A 17,363-nucleotide genomic window follows, 5' to 3' on the forward strand; every position below is an offset into this window, starting at 1 on the left:
GCAGCGGTGCCACCATATTGTGTCCTCCTGGCGGCTTCCGCTGCGCAGGCGCCTCCGCCTTGCGGTAGACGGCGCAGTGGCATACGAAAGGCGATGGACTCGGGTTTGTCTGGAACTCTGTGAGAGAAGGCACAGGGTCGGCGACATTCCTTAATTTAAAGTAGAATTTACTAAATCCTTGTGAAAAAAATACCACTCGATTAATTTATCAACACTTCTATTAACTTTGATGCATTTTCCAAACCGCATGAGCGACTGGCAATCTGAAGTCGTCTGCGAAATTCTGATGTGCTCTTTGCTTTTCGTTTTATTTGTTTCGTTCCTGAATGCATTTGGAGCAGACAAATTTGGAGGACGAAATTGGCATTTCTCACCGTGTTTTGGCGCCTGGGGACGGCCAAGATTCTTGAGGTATGGGCCGCTACTGTTGTGTTTTGAACTGCATTATGGCCCGAAGGAAGAAAAAGCAGTGATATTTAACGCGGGCGATGTTGAGTTCGGGTGACTGTCGTGCTGGGTGGGCACCGTGTGATTGCAGTGTAGTGCGACGGCGTACCGCTGGCTTCAAATCACGTCGATCTATACATTACCTTGCTTGCACGTGAACAGCGTAAACTTATAAGCTAGATCGCCGAACACATCTGCAGGCGGAGTGGAATCGACGCCGTCGATGCATTCACGACACGCCTCGGCTGACTTCCCAGCTTGCCCTCATTTTGTCACGCTGCGCGCTTCCTCAATTATTTTATCTTGTAATGTAAAATTTCGGGAAAAACAGAACTTATATATTAAATGTATTATTAGTTTGCTCAGTTAAACTTGCGCGGTTCATGCACATTTTTTTAAATAAATTACCAGTGAATTGCATTGCCTGCAAAAGTAATGAGGATATTTTGTTGTTTTTTTTTGTTGTTTTTTTATCTGCATGGCACCATCTATGTGGAGTGCCTCAAACTTCCCCGTGGCGGGGACACAATCAAGTCGCTCAGTCGGCGGTCGTTTCTTCACCTGCCTATTTTTACATATCTTACACCCTGATTTACAGTCATCTTGGAAAACATATTTCATGAATGTAATTAATAATTGCAGACATGCAACTGGCAACGTCTCTGAATTTGGAAAACTACCTACGCCTACTACATCACCCTAAAGGAGGAGCCTGGTTTGGGGGGTGGGAGACATGCAGTTTTTTGACCGGCTGTTTCCAGAACTGGCCAAATTTCTTTTATTTTGTAATGAGATTACATTACTACCATAATATCCTGAAGAAACGTCCACCTTTTTATGGGAGATTATTGGGGAAAAAAGGCGGGTGGGCTAATCTTCGAGAATCTTCGAAATTCGGCCACCTGCCTTTTTGAAAGAATGTTTTACTCTCGCGAAGTCCGTTGCTTGCAGACATGCGATGAATACCACCGCTCGGCGTACAGCGAGAATGCTTGTTCCGTGGAAGCATGTTTCCCAAACTGCGATGTTCCCTTCGTTAGGTCAGCCTTGCTGATCTGTAGATTCAAAACTAAATGAAGTAAAAATAAAGAAGCAACCAGAAATTAGAAAAACCAACCATGGCACCACGAGCAAGCGAGCAGGCAAAAGAAGCGATGAAGAGTGATGCTTTCTGAGCGATGCTTTCACGTTGGCAAATACTTTGGCATCGGGCCAAGTCACAAGAAGCAGGCTCTTGTGCAACTTTCTTATTTTGCGCATACATGCGTGCATCAGGTGGTGTCCCCAGTTCTTCAGAATTTCTATTCTTGAAGGGTAGGCGATATATTAAGATATTTTTTTAACTCATCCTGCATTCAATTAATCCTCTTTTGAACAGTACATCCTGACAAGTGAAGAGAATGTGGAGTCTGTTCGTAGTATCCGGGAGTACAACCCGCTCTAAGGTATGCAATTAAAAACGAGCGTGTTGGTTAATATATACAAAACTTGAAAGTATAAAACAGAGAGGACGAGGACGGGAACAGGACATCTTTCATAGTGAAAGATGTCCTGTTCCCGTCCTCGTCCCCTCTGTTTTATACTTTCAAGTTTTGTATGTCTAAGGTATAGCGCCCAGCTCTGCTAGAGCCTCTTAGAATCTATGGTTCTGTTACACAGTCAGAAATGCCTTGCTAGCTTTATTGTGTCAATCTTTGCATCCAGAATTCCTGACTACCAAAATATCCCGAGAGATAGCCCACCTAAAATCAAGAGCAAATTTGGGTGAAAGTATAGAGTGGGCTAACTTTCTGTCGACAATGTAGAAAATTTGAAAACAAAAATACTAGTTTTAGGTAATTTGTCCATTCCAAGCTTGTTATGGCGGCAAGGGGCAATTAAGCAAGAGGACAGTATTTCCAAGTTAGCAACGTTCGCTTACATGCCGCCATAGCTAACTAGCCGCATTTACGCCGAGGCCATCATTGATCCCAACACTACTATTACGAAAAGTGGGCTATCTTTCGGTGTTTAAAAAATACAGCAAATCAAGCTAAAAATAGGAGTGGCTATTTTTCGGAGGTGGGGCATTTCTCGGGATTTTACGGTAGTTTGCAACCTGTGTCCACAAAGGGACGAGCAGCTTGTTTCCTCTATACGACGTCTTTTCAAGAAGCCCTGGCACTGTCAGAACATGCAGGCTTAAGGTATACTGAAATTAAAATTTAAATATACCTTTCACATTCATAAATGAGTTAAACAGGATTAACGAAATCTGTTAATGGCAATCGGACGTTGGTATTTTAAACAAATGGCTGTATTTTTCGTTCTAAACGGCCAATTCCAGCGAGTGTTGAAAGAGCAGCACATTGGAATGTGCGATGCGTCTAGAGAGGTCTGGAGCCTCCAGTGCATTTGAGGTGTCGTGTTCAACTTCACAGGCACGGCTACAGGGTGGCTGGCGTGGTCGTGAGCTTTGCCACTTGGTGGAGTCAACTTGTTACAACCTGGCCATTTGAGATGCTTGCTCTTCGCTCCCAACAGGAGTTAAATAGGCGTGGAGGAAAATCCGGTTCAGCCAAGTTCAGCAGTGCTCATGCACACGCAGCGTGCCGCCGTAATTCTGCGGAGCGGTGCTGCTTTTATGGGTAGTTTGACGTAACATTTTGTTTATTTGATTTAAATAATGTTTTGGTGTGTTTTCAAGCAAAAATTGACGTCTCTGTGGTGTGGCCAGTACGTGGTTGACATTTAGACAGTGAAATAGGTGCTAGAATTTCGTTGCAGTGCCCCTTTGAGATAAAGTAGCATCTGCAGAAGGGTGGTTTTATCTCTGGCCTCTACAAGACACAAGACCGATGCCGCAAGCATTCTCAACAGAGCCTTACCACGAGCCCCCTTATTGTAATGGTCTCAGGAGCAAAAGAAAGATTGAGTTCTTTCCTTTTGTTTCAATTTCCTACTTTTTGTTTTTAAAACTACAGTATTATTTTACGTTCGAGGGCTCGCGCTTAAGCTTTTGTATGCTTCCATTCAAAAGGTTTGTGGTCTTCAAGATGTATCCCTCCACTAATCACTTAATGCATTTTTTTTTCTCTCTTCGTTCAGAACTTTTTTTTTTTTTTTAAGTTGCTTTTCAATTTTTTGGGTGCACGAATAGTGCCTAAAGCTGAAAAAATAATTAAGAAATTTAATTAAAATTACTTCTTCAGAGTAGTTGAGAGGACGAGGATTTCAACTACCACGAGGACTCTGAGGAAGTCAGCGAGGACGAGTAGTCACTCTCCCACATGGTGACAGATAGGTGATTGGGGCTAGAACTGTACGAACCAGCCGACAGATCAACCGTCTGCCCGACAAAATCTAAAGAGGGTCGGGGTCGCCAAGAAATGCATTGCATTTAATAATGATTGGCCAACTTGGAGGTATGCGCTATTAGGTGTTTTATTAACAGCATGCTTACAGTTTGCTTCACTTTTTGTGCAGTTAGCTGAGCTCTTCTGCTTTTCTTTGAAAAAAATAATCGGCGGCACAACCCCTGGTATCAACCGAATATTCTTGGTAGGAAGTCCCAGACTCCCGAGGACAGTGGGTCGTCTTTCATAGTCTTCATCGCGAAAATGTTCACCGTACAGGCGATCGGTTTTCACTGGCACCCGATCGATGGCGGACGCACGAGATGGATCCACACGCTTCGGAATTCCTCGTTGTTCAGAAACCCATGGGTTGGCATCTCGCAGTTCAGCACACCGTTGCCGCAGCCCTCTGCTGCGCAATAGCACGGCATCCTGCATGCAAACCTAATGAATAAATGCAGAAACAACTCGGCGGTACCAAAACAATTGTGCGCCGCGCGAAGCAGCGCAATTGCATCATTGCGTTCACGGCTAGGGTATCTATATGGGTATGGTGTACTGCCGAGGGTGGCACCACTGCGGGAGGAACAACACGTCACGATCCCCCAACAAAGCTTCGGCCCCCCAATTACCAGGTGCAAGTGGGAAATCATTTTACGTATTTGTTTTTAAAATTACTTTTCTCACAATTACAAACGAGAGATTGATGTTGCTCAGGGGCTGATGCAGCGTGGTATATACCTAAGCAATAAAATGAGCCCTTAAATTTTTGTTTCTGTGCCCCTTTAAGCCTACTTTTTTTTTTTTTTTTTTGTTATATCCCATGCTTTTAAAGTGTTTGAGACCGTAAAAAAGTTGGGTCACTTACACAACCCGTTAGGTGAAACACTGCAACAGCTGAGGTATGATGTCGGAGTCGCATAAGGTGTCATTTCGGAGCAGATGGACCAAATGAACGGTAAATATTAAACTGAGTAGCACACCGGACGAAAATTCCATTGCGCTTTGGAACCAATGAGGGTGTATTAAGTGGAGTGCATTTCGTGAACCTCTTAACAAGTTTATTGGACACAAACTAGGACTGCTTTGTGGTAATTGAAGAACAGTTTGAAAATCATACACCCAATTTCCAAATACAGGGAACGACGAAACTGTGTGTGCATCTATAAACCATTCCCTGTCGTTGGTGCGGCTGCCTAAACGTCTTATGCTATGTTATTGGACACAAACTAACACCGCCTTGTAGTCACTGAAGAACACTTCCAAAATCGTGCACTCAATTCTCAATCACCGTAGCTCCACCTGATTTCACACCCGTGGTTTCACTGGCTTAACACCCACCTAGCTTTATTGGTTTTATCGTCCGAGAACCTTTCTAAAGTAATTAGCGAAAACACTTTCTTTTGATTGTTTTCGTTATCGGCGTCATGTTTCTTTCTTTGTGCCATCATGGTGTCACGTAACGTCTGAATATCACGTGACATCACGCAACTCAAGGTGTCATCTGATGTCTTAAGTCGCTTGGCGTCACTGTGCAATGTGCCTTGACATGAGAGTGTCGCGTCATGGTGTCAGCTGACGCCAGGTAACAGGTGACGTGACGCGTGGCGTGACGTGAGAGTCGTGTCGATCGGCATGACATCAGTGTGGAATCTTTGGACGGAGTTCCGAAAATGGTCCACATCATGGTGCAAAACTTGCGTAGTGTCCCACTAACTGCTATCGCATTAAAAAAAGCATTTATGTTGGGGTTGTGAGTGGCCCTCTAATGCGCCGCGCTGGAATGTGTTTGCCCATGCGGCACACCCTGTGGGACCAGTATGGGCGTTGGGTGGGTCCCGTGGGCTTCCCAAGTTGCCCACCGCATGCTACTTGGGATGGCTAGTGCCTGAGGTCTAACAAAGCATCTCACCTGTACTTGCAGAATCGGCCGGCGCAAGGGACGCTCTGAATGGACGCTTTTTTGGCGGGAGGCTCGTCAAGGCCGAGCTTTACGACCAGACACTGTACGAAGCAAACGACCTGTCTGGATAATTGCTGTAGAGAGTGTACATATTCTTGTATATATGCATTTTCAAATAAATAAGGAGACAAGTGACAAGTGTCACTCAAATCTGCCATGTTCAATGCCTTCCTTTTTTTCTTTTTTTTCTAGGTCTTCTAGCCTGCAGGTTTTGGAATAATTATTTAGTAAAGTATGAGCACAAAAAAGATAGGAACACGAAGTAAGCAGGATGAGCACTACCTTTCAATGATTTTTACGTGGGAAAAAACAAAGCATAGTATATGTATATGCAAAGCGGCAACGCATGCAGCTATCAATTGTTGGTATCCAATCATGCAAAAACAAATTCATTTCCGTAAAGCACAATTGACGTGTTACTGTTCACGAGCAACGGTTTCACTGCTTCCCCCCAGAATCCCTATCTGCTGAAGTCGCGGAACACAGCCACAGGTGTTGCTATGAATTGGCTAAAGCGAGGCATATTTATGTTTTGCCGATAGTGCGTGCTCCCATGCTCAATCACTAATGCAGCGTCCCTTCTGGCCGATGTAGACCTTTCCACAACTCGGTGTAATTTCATACACTACACCCACTGTGCACCACCGAGTTGTGGAAAGGTCTACAACGGCCAGTTCCCGATCGGCGGTTTTCGGGCGGAAAGAAACCGAATTTCGAGCCGAAAATTCTGTTCTGGGTAGTTGGGCTCTCATATGTCACATACAACTAAAAACACCGGCGAGCATAAATACTCTGTCAGTGTCCCTTTAACCTGTCACCGACTACGGGAATAATAATTGTATTTCAGTTCAGTTGTTACTTAGAGGCATCATGCAACACAAAAATTGAAAAAAAAAAATGGATTATCAGACAAACAGAAGTAATATCGGAAGTAAATAAAATCAGTATGGAATTACCAAATTAACAGTTTAATTATGTTGACAACACACAAAGACACGAAAATCCCAAGTAGACAAAAGCAAAGCAAATTTTGTTGAGTAAACCTTACGTCCGGACGCAGCGGACGCTACGAGCTATCCCAGCCAATCCCGCTCTGTGGACGTAGCCCGTGATACGCTTTCCGCGCGTCGCTGTGCCCCCTCTCTACAGGGTCAAGTGACACTCACGCGGCCTTGGATTGGTTTTGATGGCTCGTAGCATCCGCTGCGCTCGGACGTAAGCCATCTCTACCAGCGGCGTAGACTTGCCAATTTCCCGGGAGGGGGGGGGGGGGGGCAGGGCAGCATGCTGAGAACTTCTCCGGTGGGGGGGAGTTACCTTTTCGCCAAAGCTGGAGATTGAAGCTAACGAAAGCACGCTCGGATTCCATTTCCCGTGTATTTTGCATGTATTTTGTCAGTGAGCGTTATTTTGTTTACATGCCACTACTAGAAGCTCGTTGCATGGCACGTAAGCAGCGTCTCGGTAAGGATCATGGCCCGGGCCCAAGAGAAGCCCCCCCCCCCCCCCCCCCCCCCGGATCTTACCAGGGGAAGCACGAGCCCCGATGCCCCCCCTCCCCGAATTGGGGGGGGGGGGGGGGGGGGGGGGGTCGAGGAAATTTATTAACAAACGCACCACAAACCCAGGCTCTGTTAACACATTTAATATCCTCTGCTGTTTGTAGACCTGCTAATTGTATTGCGCCCATTAAGCGCAATTAATTTTCACTCCCAGAGATATATCTTTTATGCCAAATGTGTTATTAATGTGTCGAAGTTGAAAATATAAAAATCGACTGTAGCAGAACTCGATGCATCAAATGGAAATAAGAAATAGTAAATCTTTTTTTGGGTTATTGCTTCCTGTCAACGCTTACTTTTATCAACATGGTCCTACACAAATGTTTAACATCATATTCATTTTCGACCGTTGCGAGTTGTAGGCTCTTTGCCTTGTGTGGCTGCCTTCACTAAAACAAAAATCCAAGCAACCCTTTCGTGTTGACACAGTGATTTCAAAATAATTACAATATTTTATATTGAAACTTTTGGTGAGCAATTCTTCTTAAAATATTTTGCCGAGGGGAGAGGCACAACGGAGCATGCGCGTCATCTGCAAGAACGACGGTTGTTTCCCACAATGCTTGGATAGAAAACGGTGCACCATTGCGATTCACATGATCACCAGCGACATCCGCGCTTCCCCGTCCCCCGTTGTTCGGCAGCGCCATGAGTTGCAGAGCAAAATTTACTACAGCATGAAATGCGGGACATTTTGAAGATTTGAGAATTTCTTGCGGGACGCGGGACACGAGCCCTCAATGCGGGACAGTCCCGCGAGTCACGGGACAGGTGGTCACCCTATCCCCGAAGTCTACGCCTATGATCTCTTCTGTCAATGAGCCAAGGACGGTTAACAGCCAAAGCGTATGCCAACCTGTGCAAGAGGAGGGAAAGGGGGAATGGGAGAGAAAGGCTGAAATTCACCCGTTCCTCCTTTCCCTCCTTTTGAACAGGTCGGGATACAGATTCCCCTGCAGCTTTGGCTGTATGCACGGTTTTAGTGACTTAGTATTTTGCTTTCCTATCACATGTTCCCCCCCCCCCCTTCCTTTCTCCACGGCGCAGATCCAAAAGGGGGGGCATTCTAGACCACTGGCTTTTCATGTTGTTTTGAGGGCAGCGCGCACTGCAACCCGTTCACCCTGCCGGACCAATCAACCGCCTCCCTTTCATCACCAACCCATCTCTGCGCGTGGGTATGGGCGGGAGCACGATCATGTGACCAAACCCTGTATGGCAGGTCCAATGAGTTCCGACTGGTGTGTTTACCGCGTCCAAAAAAAGAGGTCCCTCGATTTCCGCCCGATGACGTCGTAGAAGTGTCATGCTGTCGCCGATCCTGGTGGTGTCCCAGCAGCGGTGCTGGATGTGGCCTTTTAAAACTTGTTGGCCTAGTTGGTTCATGATGCAGTGTAGAGGTTTTTTGCGCGACACAAGGGACAATCACAAGCGAGTAGACACGGACAAGCGCAAACTTTCAACTAGTTTATTCGTGCTCGATCGACCACGAACGAGCATGCGCAGCACGCTACACAGAAGAAACAGAAAAAAACAGAAAAGTCACCTATCAAGACACATTCCACGATAGTCATTATCAAACCAGCAACCCGGATAAAAACTGCACTTTCACGCTTTTGCGCTTGTCTGTGTCTACTCGCTTGTGATTGTCCCTTGTGTCGCGCAAAAAACGTCTAGATTGGATGTGGCCTGTTCTGCTGCAGGGCGCTCTCCAGTGTGACGCTCGTGCTTTTCGCCAGCATTTCTGCGCCCAACCGCCAGGATCGCGACATGCAACAGCATGACACTCCGGTTTGTGTGAGGTCATTTGTTGCCACTTTGGGACCACTTTTGATGTATGGGCGGCATAGGACGCTAAATGCACCAGTCGGAGACGCGCTCCAGGCACCATACTCGTAGCTTCCACCGCACTGTCGGCTTATGGGTGAGCGGAAGCTGATCGAGCCAGCTGGGGACGGGGGCGATCGTGTCGATGCTTTCACTGACTGCGGGCGAAGATGGAACAAAGTGCAGGCATCTTGAAAGCGTGTCTCTTCGTCTGAACGGAGCAGCGGGTGCCACTGCGGAGGAAAGCCTGTGGTGCTCGCCCACTCGAACGCCCTCTCCTTCCTATCTACGGTTTCTGAACCAACTATCAGACGGCTCTCGCGGGGACCCAACTTTCAAATCGACTAGCTGAAGCTTCCCCCCCCTGACCCATCCTGTCTTTCCCTGCTACCCGAATTCCGTCGCTACAAAAAGAAAAAAAAAACATTTGCTCCGATTCCTGTATTTTATTAAATTGGAAAGACCACCCTTCGTTGCTAACCAGAGAGGCACCTGGCATCAGCTTGCTTCTGCATATGTTGCGCTTTGTGGTTTCTCCAGTTGGGTTGATAAGATGGAAAAAAGCAAATGTGAGCAGCAAAAATAAACTTGGCGAACTGTGGAGGCTGCGACCCCCGCGACCCAATAAAACCGTCGGGGTAAGGCACGTGACCATTCCATGGTCAACACGGACGCTCCCGTCACGTTATGTCACGTGCCTCGCTCCGGCGCTCTTATTGGGTCGCGGGAGCCGTAGCATCTACAGTTCGCCAACTTATCGAGCCATTTGAAATTCTGCCTGCAGTAGTGGCCTGTCCAGCAATTTTTTGACACATTATTGTTCTTCTACTTGGAGTTTTCAAGATATGAGGAGACGGTTTTGGAGAGCTCCGAGTTTGAAGAAAGACTCTGCACCGCAGCAGAACGCTTCAGAGAACATCGAAAACGCTGGGTGCAAGGTATGACTGATATTCTTTTTCAACCTCACAAATAAAAAATAAAAAAAAAAGATTTTTGGTCGCTTTTTTTTGTTGTTAAAAATGGGGAAAAACAACAAATTGGGTTCAATTGACTGCTTTACGGGGGAACCGTTCTAATAATCACATTTATTTCGAGGAATTTTTTATACACACGATTATTATTTTTTTTCAAATAAAGCTAGATATACGCTTAGTTGACATCGAGTCATCCAGTCTAATTACCCAAACACTGCTCTAAATTATGAGCCGTTTCAGGTATAGTTATTTTGCAGTAAACGGTGGATTAGGAAGGACAAAACAATTTTATTCGGAAAAATGCCTCGATTCATTAGAAACTAGAAATTGTTCGCGCTAACATGACATTGTGTTGTTTAAATATTTAAATACACGCAATCCCTCTCGTGAAAAAAAAAAGAGCGCTGTTTAAATACGTTATTCACAGGAGGCTGGATAAAATCACCTTTTCTACCAAAAAAAAAATGTACAAAGGAAAAAGAAGCATAGTCAAGTGGCCTACTAATCCTCGAAATCCCGTCTTCAGTGGGTTCGAAAAAGAAAAAAAGAAGACCGTTGCTTAGAGCTGAATAACTCCTGCACGCCCCCCCCCCCCCCCCCCCCCCCCAAAAATAATAATAAAATAAAATAAATAAGTAAATAAAAAAATTGTAATGGGTAATTTTGTAATCGAGTTCAGGCAAAAAAGCAATTCAATTACAAAGATCGAAATTTCGGTTCAGCATCCCTTTAAAGGGATATTAAAGGGATACTGAACCGAAATTTCGAGCTCACTAAACGAGGCCGGGCGGATAGGCGGGAAGCTGCAAAACCAAAAAATACCACTCATACGGCGATACATCTAACGGATCGCCGTATTTTTTGGAAAAGAAGTGCGCGATTGAACCCGGCCGACGAGACGAGCCACGTCACGATTCCCATTCTCTCTCCTCCTCCCTTCGTCCCGTCAAGCTGGTGAACCGAAGCGAGGAGGAGAGAAGCGAGGCCGCTTCTCCTCATTCTCAAATTCTCCCGGAGGACGGTTACGTCAAAGAACTCGCTTGATCGCGCCCTTCTTTTGCAAAAGTACGGCCATCCGTTTGAGATATCGCTGTACGAGTGATGTTTTGGAGTTCGTAGCGTCGCGTTCAACACTTCTGCAGCCTTACTTTGCGAAATCCAAATTTTGGTTCAGTATCCCTTTAAAGGAAGTAAGTGAAGCGTTACAAAAATTCAGTAAAATGTAATCGATTACAAGTAATCCATTACTTGTAGCGCGTTACTTAAGTCTGATTGAGATTTCTCGCCAACCGCACCGGGTTGGCGTGGTTGATCGCCGACATCGTCTAAATTTCCGGACGATGTTTGCGATGTCAGGAGCTAAACGTCGTGAAAAAAACATTGCAAAATAGTAGGATGGCGGCTCATGTGATAAGACAGAACCAGCTTCTTGCACTCCTGATGAAATCACTTGATCAATTTATCATGTATGACGCATGCCTCCGTGCCGCCTCTCACCAGCACGCGCGCGTCGAGCAATTAGCCGCTTAAAGGGACACTGACACCCCCCAAATTTTTTTTTAAATTTTTTGCCAGGCGCTTCATTATGGTGTCGGAGGTCTACCCAATTAATATTTTGCAACAGAGTAGCGTATTTTTTTAATAAAGTCAAAAGGCGCAACTGCTCGAAACCGAAACCCGACGGAGGTCGGAGAAGTGGAGAGAAGAGAGTGAGTGGCGGAAGTCACGTGGCTACACCCGACCGTGTTTTTTTTTTTTTTCTCCTTCCCGGTAGCAGACGACATGTGGTGTTTGGGAACTGCTCGCCGGAAGATTCTTTTGCAGTTATGAATGTTCCGCTCGTTGTTCTCTACTCCAAGATGAGTTGTTTTGTACATTGAGGAGTTGGAGATGAGTAGTGAGTGCCCGTGGTGAATTTCGATCGGCTCCGAAAAGAATACACCCAAGATGTTGCGTGAAAAGCTGGCTCACATGTCCCGCGTCCGAAACAGAAGTGGCATTGTGAGACAGAGTTTCCGAAAGATCAACGGGATCGGGACCAATGGCTGGCTGCAATTCCTGTAAACCATTTACGGGCACCTCGGAAAGCGGACGCTACCTGATTTATATGCTCCTTGTATTTTGTGGAAAGTGATTACATTGAGTTCGCAGGTGTCAAAAAGGATATCCCATACCATCTAATTCAGCGACGTGTCGTCCACAACATTTGTTTCTTATTTTTTTTTTGTTTCTTCAGTAATAATTGTAAAAAAAAAAAAGAAAAGAAATGTAGACATCAAAAAATATTTAGAAAAAAAAAAAAAGTTTCACGGGGGATCGAACCCGGCTCTACCGGGTGCGAAGGGGACGTCTTTCCCACTGAGCTACTGAAGCATTTTTTTTTTTTTTTTTTTTATTACATGGTATTTGGTCAGAAAACACAAGGCACTTGAAATCACGGTACACCAAGGTTGGCGTTAGGTGTCATGTACAGGCGTCGACATACATTTCGTTCATCTAAATTCACACCATCGTGGGGGTTTAGTTCCCCTCATAGGTTCGAGTGCGGTTTCACAACTCAACAAAGTATTCTGTATTGAATAATACGTCTAAAAATCCGGAAGATGAATGCATCGATTTAAGAGAGCATACCAGTCTGGGCGTTCACCGAGATGGTCAAATACATTTCGTACATGTGATACAGTTTCTATAAAATTCGACTTTGTTGTCCGGGGAGCATCAGCATTTCTGTCAATCATTCTCGTTTTCCAGAGACTATGCAAACCCATCAGTGTAAACAGATCATAAGGGAAGCTGTCATTCGGGTTTAAAGGTAGAAAACGGATTGTGTAGGCACTTATATTTAAATCTTTTTTCACAGTTCTTTGTAACACATCCCAGAATAGGTAAGCATCAGTGCAGAAAATAAAACAATGTTCTATAGTTTCCGGTTGGTTACAAAGGCGGCAGTTCACTGACCACGGAACGAAAATGCCTTTTTCTTGAAGCCAAGGCTTAACAGGTAGCGTGGAAGTGTGAAGTTTAAAGAAAAAGGTTTTTGCAGAAGGTGACACTCGCATTTTCTTCACACGTTTAAAAACATCTTGTTCCGAACCGTTACCAAATACGCTTCGATACAAAGGTACAGGAAAAACAACGTCTATCAGATCAGCATAAATTGTTTTTCGGGGAACTTTAAATAAATACTCCAGAGAAAACCGGGTTTTCAAAAATTCAATCGCGCTAACTACCTCTCCAAGGAAACCGAAAGGACGCAATGTGCCTACAGGCACAGATGAGACTACCAAGTATGGTAAAGCTTCTGAAAGTTCTGTCTGCACGTAAGTGCGCAGGAAATGATGGGATACAGTTCGGAAGAACATAAAACGAACAACCACCTGTTTTAAAAATAGATGAATCAGCCCAAGTCCCCCTGTATCAATGGAGCGAAAAAGGTTGTCTCGTTGCATGGGTTCCCAAGTGGAATCCCAGACAAAAGTCGCAAAAACTCTATGGAATTTTTTTAAATTGGCCTCTCGCACAGCAAATCACCTGGAGCACGTACCAGAGTTTCGCTACAAGGAAAATGTTACATGCTTTTGCGCGTCCAAAGATTGACCACCGATTTGATTTCATTAAATTGGCTTGACGTTTGATCTTTGCCGCACGCTCAGACCAGTAATGGCCACTGTTTCGAATGCAGTTCAACGGTACTCCTAAATACTGAGGAGCTACACAGCTCCACGAAATACCAGCATACTTCGAAGGTGTTGTGGCCCACTGGCCGCACCAGAAGCCAACGCATTTTGAGTTATTTACCAACGCTCCCGATGCTTCACAAAATGTCTGGGTTAAGGTAAAGACATTATCGACACTTTTCTTATCAGCGCAGAAAAACGCTATATCGTCAGCATAGGCTAACACTTTTACTTCCGCGGAATAAAAATGATAACCGTCCACTGTAGGGTTGGAAAGTACGCTCAAACAAAGAGGTTCCAAGTAAAGAGCAAACAAAAGAGGGGATAAGGGACACCCTTGTTTAACAGACGATTCTAAATTTATAGGAGTCGAGAGTGAACCATTAACAATGAGACGGGTAGCACAGCTTCGGTAGAATAGTTCGATTCCTTTCAACAACGTTGGTCCTGGGTTTATGTGTCTAAGAATGGCGAAAAGGAAGTTATGAGATACGCGGTCAAAGGCTTTCGCCAAGTCTACTTGGACTATGGCGACCTGGTTGTTATGCCGAGTACAGCTCTCTATGACCGAACGTGCGACGTGTATATTGGTCTGTATGCTTCGCCCCCTAATTCCACATGTCTGATGGTCGCCAACAACACTAGAAGCGACGAACTGAAGCCGTTTTGTCAGAATCTTAGCGAATATCTTATAGTCCACATTGCAGAGAGTAATAGGGCGATATCCTTCTACGTGTATAAGTTTATCTGCATCCTTACTTTTGGGGATTAATACTGTATGGCTGCTATAAAAAGATGGTGGTAAGCGTTCACTATCGTAAGCTTCAAGAAATACTTTGTGTAAGAAAGGGCACAGTAGTTCCTTATGCTCCTTGTAAAACTCAGCTGGGAGTCCATCCGGTCCTGGCGTTTTAGAGTTAGGCAACTCATCTATCGCACTCTGAATGTCCTCCAGCGTTACTGGTCCACTGAGTAGTTCGCGTTGAATCTCACTTACTTTAGGCAACATGGAAACTAAAGTGTCTGTCATTTGACTGTTGGAAGATGGCGTTTTCTGGAATAGGTTTTTGTAGTGGGATTCGAATGTGCGCATTATATCAACATCGTTGGTTGAGAGGGTTCCGTTGCAGTCCAAAAGTTTGATTTTTTTGGAAAGCCCATGGCGTCTTTCATCATCAATGGCACGCCGCGAGGGTGTCTCAGATGACAAGAAACGCTTACACCTAGAACGTACCAGTGCACCATTATAGCGATTTTGCTCATAGCGCTGCAGCTGACTTTTGATAAGAATGATTTCTTCCTGAAACTCACCAGATTTTTCACATTCCAATTCGTGAAGGCTATTTAGGTTTCGCAAAAGGGCAGTTTCGTCTTTCTTTGCGTGAAAAGACGCAATACAAGCAAATTCAATCGCTTCATTTTTGACCTCTTGTTTAAATGAGTCCCATTGGGCGAAAATGCCGAATTTTTCATTCGTTGACATATTGTTAAAACATTCACGAACACGTTTTTGAAAATCATCAGTGCCAAGAAGCCTTGTGTTCAATTTCCATAATTCCCATTTTGGACGTGACTTATGACGTACGTCTGCCCCAATACGAACCTTTACAAGGCAATGATCAGAAAAGGACATGGGTTTTACTTCATAAGTAGCCACATGCGAAAAAAGTTGGCTTGAAACGTAAACTCGGTCAAGCCTCGCGTTACATGAAGCATCAATGTGTGTGAATCGACTAGCAGTAACCTGAGAAGCACCGACATCAAATAGGTGGAAGTCGTATGTGAGGTTGTTTAGTATGTCAGCACTGCTGTCAGGTCTTGTAGGAGGCACTGATCTATCACTGATATTACAGACACAATTGAAATCACCAAACAGAACAACTTGCCTGTCGGTGTCAAGAAAAGGGGTGAGATTTTCAAAAAACAAACGTCTTTGTCGAACATCATTGTAGGCATAAATGCAAATTAAACGCCAGGAGATACCATTTAAGAAAAAATCACAGCATATAAACCTGCCCTTATCATCCACAGCATGTGAAAATGACGAGTATTCTAGTCTCTTCTTTAAGAATAAAAGGCACCCTCCCGACAAGCCATCCGCGTGGCTCACACATACCTCATAACTTGAGAGGAAAGGGTCCAATGCACGAGCTGTGTCCTCGTCGGACGATATCTTTGTCTCCTGGACGGCAACAAAGTCAATCTGTTCCTTTGAGAGGACCCTATACAGTTGGGACTGACGTGCACGCGAACACAGTCCTCTGACGTTGATGGTTGCGAAGCTCAGGGGAGGAAATGCCAGGGAGGTGTTAGCTAAGGGGGTAGTTCATCACCGTCCTTCACTACGTCAGCAGGCCGTGTGGCCTTACTGTAATGGTTCTCACACACCTCAGCTGGCCTGCGTTTTGCGTCGCCTCTCTCGTCGCTGTTGTGGCCGATCGCGACATCCGTGGTAGACGACTGAGACGATTTTTCCGATGTTGGGGCGGGTCGTTTGACAGATGTTCCACTGGACGTGGTCGAGCGCTCTCGTCGATGTAATGAAAACTGTGAAGCATCCGTTGACGTCGTACTTAAAGGAGGGAATTCGCTGTCTTGCAAAAGCGATTCAGGCTTTTCAGATTCAGTGGTGATCGTCGCCGACTCAGGGTTGACGTCAGGTGGTGGGTGCAGTGGGGCCGTCAGCTGTACCCCTGAAGTGGTGCTGGAAGGGGTGACTTCTCCTGTTGCATCGACCACTTCGCTTATGTCCATTAGGTGTTCTAAAACGACATCTTCAGCTGGGCTTCTTGCTTGTCGGAGCTTGTCCGCATAGGTGGTGACGCACTCACTTGTTGCATGACCATAACGTCGGCATTCACCGCATCTTGGGGTCCTACACTCGCGACGAATGTGACCGATTCGGTAGCATCGTAGACACAGTGGAGGGCGGCCAGGCACGAGCACCAAGCTTCGACAGCCGAACACTGTGAGCTGGTGCGGTATCTGGCTCGCGTTCATTCCCTCGTGAAGGGTCAACGTCACTTCTTTGTTTAGCGTCTCCATCTGCTCCATTCCGGCGCAGCGCCATTTTTCTCTAACAATCGAACGGACCGTGCCAAAAGGCGCCAGTGCTTCTTCGATACGCTGGTTGTCCATGTGAACTGGTAGCCAAAGAAGTTTCAGTTTGACGTCTCTGGTGTCCGGGTCGATGATTAGGCATCGGCGCCCCTTTACGCGGAGCTCTGCTTTGGTCACAAGTTTGGCCTTGGCCAAAGCGCTTGCACAGGTCACCATCCAGACGTGACTCATCTGGAATTGGCCGATTCCGATGATATCCTGGCTGTCAACCACGTCCCGCAAAGCGTCTCGGAAGTCTGTTGCTCGGTATGGCCGCGCGGCGAGATCTCCGTGTAGAAAGACAGAATTAAGACTCAAATTACCTGTCGGTAGACGGGGAAGTACGGTCCGGTACTCTTCGGTCGTCATTTCGGTGGTACTGGCCGAAGCCTCAGCAGTTCCCCGGCCTGTGGCCGGTGCGTTTTCACTGGAGAGCATTGAAAACACGACCGTTTCGAACGGCGTCTTCTTCTTTCTCC

At 45.7% G+C, this 17,363-nt stretch overlaps 2 protein-coding genes and 1 pseudogene across 9 annotated transcripts in view; 1 reads left to right on the forward strand and 2 right to left on the reverse strand.

The window, feature by feature from the left end:
• The window catches only part of LOC8029848 (poly(U)-binding-splicing factor half pint), a 45,194-nt gene extending 39,299 nt beyond the window's left edge, over window positions 1-5,895 (forward strand). For all 8 annotated transcript variants that reach the window (XM_029982323.4, XM_042287329.1, XM_040504115.2 and 5 more), the window contains one exon: window positions 5,707-5,895. In XM_029982323.4, the coding sequence (XP_029838183.2) occupies window positions 5,707-5,816 (110 nt within the window). In that variant the 3' untranslated portion in view covers window positions 5,817-5,895. The remainder of the gene's footprint in view (window positions 1-5,706) is intronic.
• A 6,801-nt stretch (window positions 5,896-12,696) lies between these two features.
• LOC120837371 lies at window positions 12,697-13,800 on the reverse strand (annotated as a pseudogene).
• A 2,298-nt stretch (window positions 13,801-16,098) lies between these two features.
• On the reverse strand, window positions 16,099-17,363 carry LOC115319502. The gene has a single exon (XM_042287456.1). It carries the CDS (start codon window positions 17,320-17,322, stop codon window positions 16,099-16,101), a length of 1,224 nt encoding a protein of 407 aa, XP_042143390.1. The 5' UTR covers window positions 17,323-17,363.

Source organism: Ixodes scapularis, unplaced genomic scaffold (assembly GCF_016920785.2).
Source record: "Ixodes scapularis isolate PalLabHiFi unplaced genomic scaffold, ASM1692078v2 PGA_scaffold9__187_contigs__length_104089568, whole genome shotgun sequence".
Taxonomy (NCBI): Eukaryota; Metazoa; Arthropoda; class Arachnida; order Ixodida; family Ixodidae; genus Ixodes; species Ixodes scapularis.